At 33.1% G+C, this 16099-nt stretch overlaps 1 protein-coding gene across 1 annotated transcript in view; it reads left to right on the top strand.

Annotated features, from left to right (window-relative positions):
* LOC111415113 (adhesion G protein-coupled receptor E2-like) overlaps window positions 1–16099 on the top strand; it is a 295725-nt gene that overhangs the window by 241714 nt on the left and 37912 nt on the right. Inside the window, exon 4 of the mRNA XM_071196332.1 lies at window positions 4519–4679. Within this exon, the coding sequence (XP_071052433.1) occupies window positions 4519–4679 (161 nt within the window). The remainder of the gene's footprint in view (window positions 1–4518; window positions 4680–16099) is intronic.

Below are 16099 nucleotides of genomic sequence, written 5' to 3'. Positions count from 1 at the left end.
AAATGTCGTTGTTTACCATCTATAAACTAAAAATAACCTAAAATCTATACCTGATGCCCTACCCCCTCTTTAACTTATTGGTTCCTGAAAGCTAGATATTGTAGGCAAAATACTAATTATTGCTATCAGAAGATTAAATACTGTTAGTAAGAGACTAAAAACTGCTAGGAAACAGGAAATACTATTTCAAAAAGTTACCTACTGCTTCTAAAATGTTAGATACTGCAGAAAAAAACCACAGCTTACTTGGAAAAGACTAGATACTGTTTTCAATTGCTTCCAGAACGCTAAACACTGCTGTTAAAGGTTTTGACCTACTTGGGTAGGCGGAATACTGCTTCCAAAACTACATATTGCTTTCAAAGACTTTAATAATTGTTTGGAAAAAAGATATGCTTTCCAAAAAGCTACCTACTGCTTCCAGAATGTAAGATACTGCTGAAAAAGACTAATAACTACTTGGAAAGAAGAAATGTGCTCTCCAAGAAAGGTACCTACCACTTGCAAAATGCTAGATACTTGTGGAAAAGATTACAATCTGTTTGTAGAAGACAACTACAAACTGATTGGAAAGACGACATACTGCCTCCATAGGACTACTTACTGCTTTCAGAGCGCTATATACTACTAGAAAAAATTGGAAAGACAAGACACTGTTTCCAAAAGACTATTAACTACTTTCAGACTGCTACATATTGTTGGTTTATTATTAGTTTATCTAGCTTTCTCCAAACTGATTGCTTCGAGAAAGCTAGATATGGTTGTCAAAGACTATTTAATGCTTTCAGAAGACTGCTGCCAAAACACTGCTAAGTGCTTGGAGATTACAATACTACTGGTTGAAGACTATTTACTGAAACTATTCTTCTGTTGAGTGAATATGATATCTTTCTGTGTCCCTTCCATTACAGATTTAAAAACTGCTGCTACAACACTCGATGCTTTCTCACCCAGATGCGACATATCCTTTTAGAGGGGGTAGAGCCCCCCTCTTTAAACGTTACATTCGGATCCACCTAATTTACTGATTTATTTCAGAATTTTGTGTAAAAGTTAGGTTAATTAACAATTGGGTTGGGCATGAAGCAGGGTTGGGTTAGCTATGCGAGTTCTAGGTCTAGTGTTAGTTCTAGTTTTACACTAGCACTATCACTAGAACTAACACAAGACCTAGAACTAGAATCATTCGGGTTTAGCCGTCTTAAGAGACGTGCGGCTAAACCTGAATCTTTCTAGTTTTCAGTCTAGTGTTAGTGCCAGTTGTAAATATGCTTAGCGTTAGATTTTGGTATATTTTTATTGACAGTAAAGTAGAACTAACACTAGACCTAGAACCAGAAATATTCGAGTTTAGCCGTGCATCTCTTAAGACGACAAAACCTGAATGATTCTAGTTCTAGGTCTAATGTTAGTTGTAGTGACAGTGGTAGATAGCGCTAGTTATCATAAGATATCACTATGTTGCATATTTTTATTGCACTAAAACTAGAACTAACACTAGACCTAGAAACGTATCTTAAGACGACTGAACCTGAATATTTCTAGTTTTAGGTCTAACGTTAGTTCTAGTGGCTGTGGTAGGTAGTTAGCATAAAATATCACTGTGTTGTATATTTTTATTGCATTAAAACTAGAACTAACACTAAACCTAGATCTAGAAAGTATGTTTCTAGTTCTAGGCCTAGTGTTAGTTCTAATTTTACACGTTAACGTTAACGTTTTACACGTGTTAATTCTATTATTAACACAGACTCTATTGACATACAGTCTATCTAATGACAAGCAATCACAAAATGTGTCGTCACATCGAAACTTTAATGTGTTTTTTCGGTATGTTCTATACTTTTCCGCACTTTCTTTTTTTAACGTGTTTTTTGCGTTGATTTTACATTGATTGAAAAAAATCGTCTATTTTTAAGCCACATGATGATTCTTGAATTTTCTGTACACCAAATTTCGGCATTCTAAACCTTGCCGTTTTTGAGATAACGCTAAAAGAGTACTTTTTGAGTGCTATCTTTAAAGGGCTGTAGCGCGTTAGGAAGCATTTTCGGACCGGACTTTATATAAACTTTTCTTCATAATTTTTGATGTAGAATCACCACTTTAAATACATAGACGCAATTTCCGGACACCTGTATATCTTTATCATCATAGAGAAATGTAGGACCTTATTTTATATACTAACATATTATTATTATCTGCGGAAAGCAAATACTATTTTGACCTGTAAATGACAATAATAATAAAAACATGCCAAATTTATAAAATAAATATGTATATAGAAAACCATGTTATAAAGTCATTCACAAATTCTAATTTTTCTACAATATTGAGAAATTCTAATACGACTCTAATTTGTCGTGACTGTTAATTTGTTTACCGGTTTCAGGCTGTAAGAAGGTTCTTAACATTCACAAAAGTTGGTTTGTAATGTACGTTATAACTGTATTAGGAATGTAAAAATGACATATCGGTAAGGTAAAAATGACATATTAGTAATGTTATATTTTTACAATACAGGAAAAGAAGCAACATATTTAATAAACCTTTATTATGAAAATTTTAAGTAACAATGGAACAGAAACCTAATGCTACTTTTAATAATAGTAATTATTTATGTTCACCGTGCAATTAGAACAACCCGAAAAAGTGTGATGCATTAGTTAGTTTAGGTAAATTAACGTCGCACATTTTACAAATTATTGAATTTAAAAAAAAATTTATATTTGTTGATAAATAAACATCTTTGTGACTACCTAGCAACCAACTTGTATAACGACTTTGACTTTTACGGAAAACGTTGCAAATGAATTTTTGATTTACTATTGTTCGCATTAAAGTCATCAAAATGCGAAGGTGGTCGCCTGAAACCGATAAACTATTGAACAAACCTCGATGTTATGACACATTACAGCCTTAGATGTCTTAAAATCCTCGCTCTTCGAGCTCGGATTTCAACCTGACATCTGCGGCTGTAATAAATGTCATAACATTTCTCGGTATGTTAATAGCTATAAAACCATTTCAAAGATACATGCCGCATATGCGGCAGGTAAAGTAAAACAAATGAATTAAATGCACACTTTACTGGACAGTAGCACAAAGTGTCATTTTGCTGCCGCAAATGGATAGCATAGAGTATTGTTTTGCTGCCGGTGGGCGATAAACAATATTATTTTTATTTAATTTAATTGTATTTCGTTTTAATTAATTCATGAAGTATTAAATTATGACCCATAATAATTTTTTAATATAACATTTTCAAACATATCAAGTTGTAGCTGGCTACACTATAATTATGGTAACTGTATACGTCAAAAGCTCTCATACTTCATCCAATTAAGGACAGTTTTCCGGAAACTACGAGGAAATTTCTGACATAAGTGCTCTAATACAGCAATACTACTCGCTGCATGCGCCCACTTAACGTGTACGCAGACCAAGAAGTTAAAGTGTGCGGCCAACAAGTGGTTGTTGCCGTTGCTTTACGTCACCTCCGCGCATAAATAGAATTATCCATTTCCCCAAAGTGCGCGCGCGGAAATCAACTCCCAGTACGAACATTATAATCCTTCACTAAATTTAATAATCTCTAGAGTGTGCAACTTAAACATTTACAATGATATTTTACAACAATGACATTTTTGTTAACAATAAATTAAAAATAATTAAAACAATAAAAAATTGCTTAAAAAATCTATTAGTAGGTATTTTCTTTTTCAAAGATAAATTTCTCTACAAACCACTTGAACTACAGAAGTGTAAGTAATTCCTAGTAATTCAATCACGTAATGAAACCCTGTAATTCCAGTAAGTACCTCTATTCGTGTTCATACGAGTAGTAATCTTTTTAATCACAAAAAGGATTGCTGCTATAAGCATTCGCTGGTAGATTACGATAATGGAGGCTGGTTTTTATCCGCGAATACAAGATTACCGTTTTGCAAGCTCGCGCTTACAAAGCACGTTTGAAAAGCTCCCCTCGTTGAGGTATATCAAGCTATGAAACCATGGAACATTTTTAAAACGCGTGTGTGCTGTGAACAAAAATCTAATAACGTAATGAGAACGTTAGCGTCAAAAGGAGCAAATTGAACCCCTCGGGGTGCGTCAATATTTCCATCGTCAAAGGGCTCGTCGTTATCTTGGCTTTAGATCTATTGATCACGAATAATTTTCGATTTACCGTGTGTTCTCTCTCATCAAACTGGATACCTTTCGATGTGACGTTAATTCGGGGACATAAAATCGAAAATAGGGCAATATATTTCCGGGATAAGGACGCGTCTTTCAGCGTAAAGCGCTTTCCAATCCCACCGGAGATGCTGCGTCATTATTGGTCCTGTGATTTATGGCTTCTACGTTGTGGGATCTAAACCATCTGGAGAAGGGGATGAGGTAGACAACGATTTTTGCTTGAATTTAAATAACTACATTAATTATTTGCGGCAATGTGTGACGCGATATTGAGAGTGCATTTTTTGATGAAGTTATTAGATTTTGTTTTTGTTTCAGGATCCTGAATTATGTATAGCTTTGGCATTTTCATTGCAATACATCCGGTCATGCGTTCTATGTTGGATGTTAGTAATGGCACATCACATGTACACTCAATTTAGTACAAATCTGCACCTAACGCCCATCACGGACAACTCCATCGGAAAACGATTTCTGCGGTAAGTGCGGCACTCCTCAGTTTATTGTATTCCGTAATTGGCCGTGTCCATCAAAACTCGACACGACATCCACTCCCCAATATTAAAGTTAATTGCTAGTAAAGTCCATCCGGTGTTTTACCTTTTATATACCAAAGTGATAAACCTAAGAACCCTCCCCAGCTGTTACCTTCAATTAAATTAACGCTTTAACCCTTTGGCTTCCGCGTCGACGAGAGCCACTTTATCGTTTAATTTGTCAGGATGAATAGGTAGGGGGAGGAGGCAATATGGCATTAACCGCCCGCTTCTTCGTCGAAAATGTGGTGCAATTAAATATAAGCGATGCTGAGGATGAGAAGAAAGGAAAATGGGAGACTGGAATTCTCCGCTAAAATTGCCGGCAATTACTTCCAAAAGAGAAAACGATTAAACTGAGGCGTTGATAATTCTCTTTGTTTCGGGTTTAGTTGTCGATGTTTCATCGCGTTTTTAAAAGAGAGAAAACTTACAATGAGATGTTGAGAATAACGGAAAGTTTGCGCTTCGCGAAAACCGTTTCTCGGTTTCAGATGAAAGAGTTGGGTGAGCCACTTAAAGGGTAGAATAGAACGTTCGTTTCGAATACTTCCTCTCGGGAGTTATCTGCATTGTACCCGCAACGTTACAATAAATTCACCCTTGTGTGGCATGTCAAGCAAAATTAAGTGGACCGAGACAGTTTTTTAAAAAGTTATAACAAATGCAGTAAAACCTCGATTTTTATTTTATATTATGAACCTTAAGTTTTAAAATAACAACATTACAAATAACGAATAAACTAAATTAAGCATTTGATAACTCAATGTGTGAAATAATAGTTGCTTACCTTATACTTACAAGTAACACTAGGGAAGTGCCATACGGCGATTTTCTTGAAACTTGGCACAAGTAGTGTATGGAAAAATATTAGACTTGTATATCTGCCCCTTTTCCTTGTTAAAACTTGCGACGAATTTTAAAAAATTTAAGAATAACGATAATTTTAAGGCGGATTTCTAGAAAAACGGTTCATATCAAAAACTACCCCTAATAGTAACGAATCATGAAAACTGATCACTACAAGTAGCGATTCATGTATCAATCAAACCTTTCTTGCCATTAGGGTGCTTTTGACCTATACTTTAAAATTAGTACAGTAATGTAGAGAGTTGCCGTTTGTTGCCACAAAGAAGTGCTGCTGTACATTGATGTCAGACACCAAGCACATTTAATTATTGCAATATAATTGCAGAGTTCACACAAGTTATTGCAGTTTTTGAAACAAAAGTCTGCAGGGGTTTCGCATTTGTCGGGCTTTTTTACAATTATTATATCATAACTGGACCGTGTTATGCATCACTTGACTAAGCGGCAAATGAACAATGTTGAGAAAAACGCGATTTTCGTTTTTATCTCTCTAAAAATATGACTTTTCAGAATAGACACTCTCAAACTATTGAAAATTGTTTGGTGCCTATCTCTTTTTATCACAGAACACTGATGACAGCCATCACAAGCACAGAATCCGCTTGGTCAGTCGTTTTACGATTATACAGGATGTTTCTGTAAGTCGTGGCATAAATTTAATCACAAATACTAGAGTTAAAATGATGTTTCGTGTAAAAATTTTTGAAGAAAATTATCTAGAGTTTCATTTTGTACTTTTCAACTGGTTTCTATTTTATACATATACAGGTGTCCCGCCTAAGTTGCCTCCGTCCATAGCCGAATTAAAATTGAGGTTTTCAAAAAATGTTTCAAATAAAAGTTGAATCGAATCTTATTGTACAGGGTCACCCAAACTCGACGCCCCACCTCTTTTATGGGAAACAGGTAAAATTTTCGAAAAAAAAATTTATATCATTTTAAATAGTATCTTCTCAGCTTTAAAAAACATCAGACGTTACAAATTTTGGACGGCGACGCTATGCGTCGCGACGCTTACAAATTTATTTTTTCAACGATCACATTTTTTTCTGTTTAGAAATAGGATGCCCATATAATTTTTAGCAATATTGAATAAAAAAGTTTTTTTATATCTGTAATAGTTTTTTATATACAGCGGGATACGTAAATTAATATTGACGAGCATTATTCTAGCAATTCTTCCATCACAGGTAGCCATGGATTGAAAATGTCTGAACATTTCTTAATTTGACTCAGTGTCAAATAGTCTTGCATTTGTTTCTTAGAAATGGCAAATCACCAGGAAAAGGTTGACATACTTTTAATTTACGGTGAAGCTCGCCGTAATTCAAGGGCAGCTGTCCGACTTTATCGCGAAAAGTATTCAGACCGCGCTGTTCCGGACCACAAGTTTTTTACTCGATTGGAACAAAATTTAAGAAAAAATACAGACGCGTTTTCCTGTAGGAAACATGTTCCTATTAAAAAAACCGTATGCAATGATGGCGTCGTAGCTGAAGTTTGTCAGTTTTTTGAAGATAATCCTAGAGCATCTGTTAATATGGCAAGTCAACAATTAAATATTTCCTATTCCTCCATACGTCGAATACTTAAGAAGAACGGATATTTTGCATACAAATTGAAGAACTTGCAGCTTTTAAATGAAGATAACCGTAATAAACGCATAGATTTTTTAGCGGATATGGCCATATTGGAAGACTACAATAGAAGGATATATAGGAACATTTTATGGACTGATGAGAGTCGATTTGTAAGTAATGGGCTTCCAAATAGGCAGAATGAAAGATACTGGGCCACTGAAAATCCTAATGTGATTAATGAAGTCGAAAATCAAGGCCACTTTGGAATTAATGTATGGTGCGGCATAATCGATCGATATTTAGTGGGTCCATATTTTTTCGATTACAATTTTACTGGACCAATCTTTCTCCATTTCTTAGAAAATGAAGTGCCCGATTTATTGCAAGATATACCTCTCATGCAGAAAAATGTATGGTTTCAAATGGATGGAGCACCCTATCACAATTCTGCAATTGTTACGCAATATATGAACCGCGTATATCCTGAGAGATGGATAGGAAGATCTGGTCCAGTGCGTTGGCCAGCTAAGTCACCAGACTTAAGCTGCCTGGACTTCTTTTTATGGGGCACAATCAAGAACATTGTATACAGTACTCTCACAAACAACGTTGAACATCTTAAACAAAAAATTCGTGATGCTTGTAATACGATAAGTCGTGATACTCTTAGAAAAGTTACTCATAATGAAGTGAGAAGCCGGTTTCAGCACTGTTTGGCGGCGAATGGCGGTCAGCTTGAGCACACTTTGTAGGTGCAACATATTCTGTTTCTGTTGTTTTAATTTATTAAAATCAAAATTTATTGATTTAAGTTTTAAAAAAATTTGATGATTGTCTCAACAAATTGTTCTATACTTTTATTTCGTTGTTATTTTGTTACTATCCACTTTATTAAAATGTTTTGGAAACCAACTTCCTGATCTATTATATTATTATTTTATATTAGTAAATTTTTAGTCCATGGCTACCTATGATGGAAGAATTACTATAATGATGCTCGTCAATATTAATTTACATATCCCGCTATATATTAAAAACTATTAGAGATATAAAAAAACATTCTTATCCAACATTGCATAGAATTATATAGGCATCCTATTCCTAAACCGAAAAAAATGTGTTCGTTGAAAAAATCAATTTGGGTACGTCGCGACGCCTAGCGTCGTCGTCCAAAATTTGTAACGCCTGATGTTTCTTAAAGCTGAGAAGATACTATTTAAAATGGTATAAATTTTTTTTTCGAAAATTTTACCTGCTTCCCATAGAAAAGTTGGGGCGTCGAGTTTGGCTGACCCTGTACATATTTTAGCGTAATAGCGGACTTCCACTTCTACCGGAAATGGATATAAACTTTGTTGTTTTAAATGGAACATCCTGTATATTATTGCATTTTTGAATTCTTTGTGAAATTTTAATGGTAGTTTGTTAAGGATACCGTAGCTCTAACTGGTATCGTTTTTGATTTCTATGACGATTTTCGAAAAAAATTGCAGTGTCTTATAAATTTGGCAATATTGCCGAAACTGTGAAAGCTAGAAAGATTTGGTTTTCTGTTTTGGATTAACAATAAAAGAGCACACGTTTGCTAATAGAAAATTATGCAATTATTATTATCATGGATAACTTAATTTTTTTAAGTGGAAGAGTATACCAGTTTTTGCATAACTGGATGTAAAATTTAATTTCCTTTCAGTTTTATACAGGTATCATGGTGTCTATCTTGAACGGTTGGAGATATTCAAGATTTTTCAGTTTTTAACGATAGATACTTATTTCGCATCGCCGGCCACCTTTCCCTCGCATTTTATCAGGCTTGGGACTAGCAGAAATATTACTGGAATGCTTAAAAAGTGGCCAACAAAACACAACAAGACCACTATTGCATCAAATGTTCAAAATATTGTCCGTTTTGTTCACTACATAATAGAAATCGTTTTTGTTAGGAGTTTTGAACATTTCTGAGCATTTCTGGTGTGATTTCTTGAAAAGCTGTTACAATGCTTTGACACCATATCGTCAGGAGTAGTTGGTGATGTCTCATAATTTATGAGGCTTATGAGTCGTAAACCTTGCTTTTAATGAAACACCATAAAATGAAATCGCAAGGCCATGTGACATGTCCTCCTCGTCCTATCCAACGGTCCGTAAAGGACACATCCAAATATCGACGTACTTGGGCGATATTGTGTGGTGGAGCACCATATTGTTGGAACCACATCCACTGACGAATAGCCAGTGAAATATTTTCCAACAGAACGCCCAAATTATTTTCTAAAAATTCTAAATAAATCCTACCCGTCAAACGTTGATTATGAAAGAAAGGGCTTATGATATGCGTTCCAATGACACCTGCCCACACGTTGACTGACCATCTGTACAGGGTGTCCCAATTTCGTTGTCCGCATAGGCTATCTCCAAAACTAAAAGAGATAGAAAAAAAGTAGTTTACATGTCATGATCTCGACATCCGGTTTCATCCGAAAACATCACTTGTTCGAAAAAATTCGCATCAAGATTAGTTCTTTCAATTGCCCACTGACAGAATAACAGCCTGCTTTCGAAATCGCCTTCAGTAATTTCCTGGTGCAACTGGATTCGATACGGACGATAATTATGTTTTCTTAAAATCCTGTATACCGAAGATTTACTGATGTTTGTCCTCCTACTTATTTCACACACACTAGATTCTGCATTTTCTTGCACAGCTAACAATACGTGCAACTGGTTTGGTTGCGCTTAATACGTTTTACGGATCCAGTATTTGTAAATCTTTCCAGCAAGGACAGAAATGCCCTCCTATTTGGATGCCTTCTATTTGGATATTGTTGTGCGTAAACTCTTGACGCTAACAAAGCGTTCTTGTTACATTCGCCGAGGACGAAAACTATATCTACTAATTCTTTCCGCGTAAGTGACATTTTTAATTATTATGTTAACAAATAATACGTTGAAAACCAGTTCTACTGCGTGGAACACCAATGACAGTTTACCTAGTTTGTTTTCCAAGCCTACTTCAACTTTTAATAGTATTGCAAAGTGTCGACCACCTTCCAATTTACCAGTCCTAAGCCTACTTCGCAAAACCGTTAAAAATAGACACCATGATACTTGTATAAAACTGAAAGAAAATTAAATTTTACAACCAGTTATGCAAAAACTGGTATATTGTTCCATTAAAAAAAATTAAGTTATCCATGAGTAAAAAGTTCGAAAATTACAGATCCCTACTTAAGAACTCTATAATATAAATGCATAATTTTCTATTAGCAAACGTGTGTTCTTTTATTGTTAATTCAAAACAGAAAACCAAATCTTTCTAGCTTTCACAGTTTCGGTAATATTACCAAATTTACAAGACGCTGCAAATGTAATTTTTTTCGAATATCGTCATATAATTCAAAAACGATACCAGTTAGACCTAAGTCATCCTTATCAAAGTACCATTGAAATTTCACAAAGAATCCAAAAATGCAATAATATACAGGCTGTTCCATTTAAAATAACAAAGTTGATATCCTTTTCCGGTAGAAGCGGAAGGCCGCCATTACTGAAAATAATTTTAAAATATGTATAATATGATTCGATTCAACTTTTATCTGAAACATTTTTTGAAAAAATCAATCATAATTCGGCTATGGACCGAGGTAAATCCGTCTTAGCTCGAGCGTATACCTACCGTTAACCTACCGTTCACCATTTAACTGGCCGATTGCATTTCGACAGGTAGTCAACGAAGATACGTTGGTTTTTCCGGCAAAATTCCGCATTTTGTTTAATTTTTATGCGAAAAACTAATAAACCGGTATTTGATTGTGAAGTACCGTTGGATTTGTATTGGTTTCATCTTTCGGAAGATACCATAATATACTGGGTGTTCCATTTAAAAAAAACAAAGTGGATCCATTTTCCGGAAAAACTAAAAGTGATAGCAAAATTTTCCATAAGAAAATATTTGTGCTGATAAAATATAGAACCTGACATTTTTTTGCTCATATTGATATCTCAATCTGTTCGGAAGTTAAAAAGGGGGGGGGGTTACTTTACGCTAGCACTGTATACAGGTATATATGCATTCCAAATGGTTTTCTTATATCACTAATAATAAAAAAAAAATATGGGGGTGAGCCACTTTTGAGGGACATAGTGGTCTTCTTGTAGGTATAATCTGTTCGTTTAGGCATGTTACATCTGGGCAGTTGTTCAGGAATTTATTAATTTCATAGTTTTCCATTATTTCTAAATAGTAACCTTTATTGATGTGATGAAGGATTCTGGAATTTTTATCTTCGTCAAATTCATGTTTTGAATTAAATGTTAAGTGATTTCCGAAGTTGGAGTTATTTTCGTGTTTATGTTCTCTTATTCTTTTTCTAAGGCTTCTGCCTGTTTCTCCAATGTACGCAGCTTTACAAGTGTCACACTCCAGTATGTATACACCATTGGCGTCCAGTTTATTTATTTTGTCTTTGTTGTTTATAAGCATTCTTTCTAATGTTTTATTTGGTTTGAAATTAAGATTTATATTATATTGTTTTAAGCTCTGTTTTATTTTGTTGGATATGTTGCCTTGGAATGTTATAGCTCTATAATAAATACCTTGATCTTCATTATGTTGATTCGTTAGTGTAGTACAATTAATCATTTTCTGTTGTTTGTTTATAATATCATTTATTATGGAAGTTGGGAAGTTATTATTTTTCGCAATTTGGTAGATTGTATTTATTTCGGTGGTCTAAATGGTTTATGCTCTATATATGTGTGATCTAAAGGCAGCCAGTTTATGTGCGTTACAGTGATATGAGTCGTAGGGTATGACTGTATCTGAAGACCCACACAGGTCTTCTATATGTGTTAAATATAAAATTGTCATTCTGTGTTCTTTTTATATTTATGTCTAGGTAGTTTGTTTCGTTATTTTTCTCTAGTTCTATCGTAAATTGTATCTTGTTGTGTAGTTGTTAATATATTTAACAATGACTAGTACGTCATCTACATACCTTTTCCAAAATTTTATGTTATCAAAATATGGATTATTATCTTTATTAATTATGAGTTTAGTTTCCATTTCATTTAGAAATATGTCAGAAATTAAACTGCTTAATGGAGACCCTATTGGCAAACCCTCTTCGTATGAATATATATTATTGTCGAATTTGCAAAATTTTGTTGTAAACTGATCTCAAATACGTTGAATATGTTATTACGATCATTTAGGTCTGCTATGTTATGTGATAGAATGTCTTTAATAATGTTCAATGTTTGTTTGGTGGGGATGTTGGTATACAGGTTGACGATGTCAAAGGACAGTATAGTAAAAACTTTTGGCAGTGACATTGTGCTCAATTCTGTTATTATTTCTGATCTATTCCGAATAGTGTGTGTTGGTTTGACGTTAATATTTGTTTTGAAAATGTCTATTAGAAATGTTGATATTTTGTAAATACTTGAGTCGATGCTGGTTATTATTGGCTCTGGTATACTTGGTCTTATTATTGGGTATGTTCTGTTTATGCAGCTTAGGCAATGCATACAATCTAGGTACTTTCGGGTTCATTGGGATGATTGATCTTACATTTCTGCCGTATTTCGTTAAAGTAGTTTTACTATTGTTTATTATTTTTTTGACTTTTTCATGGAAGGAGTTCGTAGGGTTTTTTAAGGTTTTTATGAAATTGTTATCGTTAAGGAATTTTTCGGTTATTTCTATATAATTTACTTTATCTAAAATGACTAAACCTGCGTTTTTATCGCCTTTAGTAAAGATTAAGTTATTTTTTTCTATTTTTGCTTTGATGGTTTTCAATGTTTTTTCTTCACACTTCCTTTTCTTTTCCGTTTTTTCGTTGTTCTTTTTCTTCCTTTTTGTTATTTTAGTTTCTTCTTTCATTAGTATTTGTTGTAAGGTTTTGTGTATTTCTTCTTTCTTTGGCAATCCTCTCGCAACTGACAATATTTCAGTCCTTTTTCTAGCAAATTCAATTCGTTTTGATTAAACTGTGTCTTTGACATATTTGTAACTCTTTCATGAAATTTATGTGTTGTTAAATTCTCTCTTATTGATGTCATATTTCTATTCTTCATCTGACAGATTACCAACATTACAATAGAAAATATACCATTGACAGCTTCAACATAACTTAAAATATAATAAAAGGTAATTTACGTATGTTTAAGAATTAACATTTACTAATTTTATTATTAATAGTGAATTACTTTAACAAAATATCACATAGCATGTTTAGATTTTCAAAAACTGAATTGACGGAAGTTAAAATGTTTTAGAAAATTATATTATGATAGAAAATGTTGTAATAATAACTAATTTACAACTTTAGGAACTCCTGAGGATGCTCTGAAAGGAGCGAAACCGGTAGAGTAATAATAAACACATTTCACCTTTAAGTGCAAAATTTGTTTAATTGTACAGGCTGTCCCAATTTCGATGTCCGCATAGGCTATCTCCGAAACTGAAAGAGATAGAAAAAAAGTAGCTTACATGTCATGATCTCGTTTTTCGAGAAAATGCTAATGCCGAAAACTCCGAATAGCTATCGTCTTTTGTTTTCGCCCTATCGGCAAAAACTGAAAATTTTGCGAAAAAGACATTCGCAAATATCTTATTATCAAAGATGGAGTATTATAAATAAAACATTATATGGGCAACTTTTTACGTAGAATTCAGTGGCGTAGGTAGAATTTTTTTCCCATCTTTTATTTTCGAGATTTTAGAGGTAACTTTATTTTTTTAAATGGAAACCATAGTTGGCTATGATCTAAAATAATTTGTTATTTTCTTCTGATAACAAATATATATAGTTTGTGGGGTATATTTCTTATAGTTTTTGAATAATTAACAACAATTCATTTTGTTCTATCTAAAACTAATGTATGTATTTAAAAGTTATGTTACTATGGTGATAACCATACATACTATGATGGCACATAATGTATCAAATAATTGCTTAAGGTTGTATTTAAAAATTCGATAACAACTCTGGCATTATGTGCTGGTATAAAGCACCAGGATGTTAAGTGTCAAAGTGTAACAAAACTTTACAATGAATTCCGAAAATTATGAAAACTGTAACATGATGGAATGCTATATGTTATCAAATGAGAATGCGACGTTAGCCGCGGAATTATATTTCACAAGGTATCTGGAAAGAAGATAACCGCACGTAAGAACCTTCAGCCAGTTAGAAGAAAATTTAATAGATTTTAGCAAGAGGATGAAGTCAATGTGTTGGCTTCACTTGCGATAAATCCATCAACATCTTGCAGAGAAATTGAACAAGACATGTGACCCAAAAGCCGCTGCTCCCGAATGTGAAAGAAAAATAAGTATAAACCATACAAAACGGAGTTAACTCATTATTTACGTGCCGGAGATGTCAATCTAAGACTAGAATTTTGTAGATGATATTTAGAAAAATTAAATAATCTGCTGTTTGTTCAAAATGTCATCTGGACTGATGAAGTCTCTGAGTGTTCAAAGAAGATTAGGGTTCAATGTATGGTGTGCCCTTTTAGATAATAGAATTTTGGCATATAGTATCTACCATAAAAACTTAAACTAAGGTAAATACCTCAATATATTAAGGCAGCACATTGAGCCTTTGGTCGACAATTTGCCACTAAATACAGGGTGCCCATTATGTATGGAATATAGTATATATCTTGGTAGGTACCAACTTTATAAAAAAACATTTTATACAAAAGTTGTTTAATATTTTATTTACCATAATAAGAAAGCATTCAATTGTTTTTATTTCAGAAAACAAATGAGCAACGAATACACTTGAAGTTTTTTAAATGGCAATGTACCCTTTTGTTAGGCTCATTTAACAATGATTTTTTTTCTCTTTACGATGACGTAAAATTGTAGTACCCTTATATCAGAAGATTTTTGAAAATAATGTAAAAATTGTTTATTGAGAAAATTTAACTAATAACATTAATCTAGATATCCGAGATCGTCAAGTACCTCGAAGTACCTCGAATTATTGGAGATGTACACTAATTTTTCGTTTATTTGTTTTATTTTGTATGTAAATTTAATTTACAATAATAATTGGAGGTATTTGACGATCTCGGATATCTAGATTAATGTTATTGATTAATTTTTATTAATAAACAATTTTTCCATTTTTCTCAAAAATTTTCTGATGTAAGGATACAAACATTTTACGCCATCGTAAAGAGAAAAGTAATCTCTCTCAAATGAGCCTAAAGAAAGAATACTTTGCCATTTAAAAAAATTTTATTATTATTCGTTATTCATCTGTTTTCTGAATTAAAAACAATTAAATGCAGTCTTATTATGGCAAATAAAATATTAAACAAGTTTTGTATAAAATGTTTTTTTATAAAGTTGATACCTACCAAGATATATACTATATTCCATATATAATGGGCACCCTGTATGTCACAAATGATATATTTTCAATATGACGGAGCACCAGCACATAATGCCAGAGTTGTTAGTGAATTTTTAAATACTGCTACAAACTTTGGTAATAGTTTTAAATACATACAATAGTTTCAGAAAGAACAAAAACAATTGATACATTATGTTCCATCATAGTATGTATGGTTATCACCATAGCAACATTAACTTTTAAATACATACATTAGTTTTAGATAGAACAAAATGAATTTTTGTTAATTATTCAATAACTATAAGAAATATACCCCACAAACTATATATATTTGTTATCAGAAGAAAATAACAAATTATTTTAGGTCATAGCCAACTATGGTTTCCATTTAAAAAAATAAAGTTACGCTTAAAATCTCGAAAATAAAAGATGGGAAAAAAATTCTTCCTACACCACTGAATTCTTCGTAAAAAGTTGCCCATATAATGTTTTATTTATAATACTCTATCGTTGATAATAAGTGAGATATTCGCGA

This window comes from Onthophagus taurus, chromosome 6, assembly GCF_036711975.1.
Source record: "Onthophagus taurus isolate NC chromosome 6, IU_Otau_3.0, whole genome shotgun sequence".
In the NCBI taxonomy this organism is placed as follows: Eukaryota; Metazoa; Arthropoda; class Insecta; order Coleoptera; family Scarabaeidae; genus Onthophagus; species Onthophagus taurus.
Note: the sequence above shows the minus strand (reverse complement) of the source record. Positions and strands in the feature narration are given on the sequence as shown.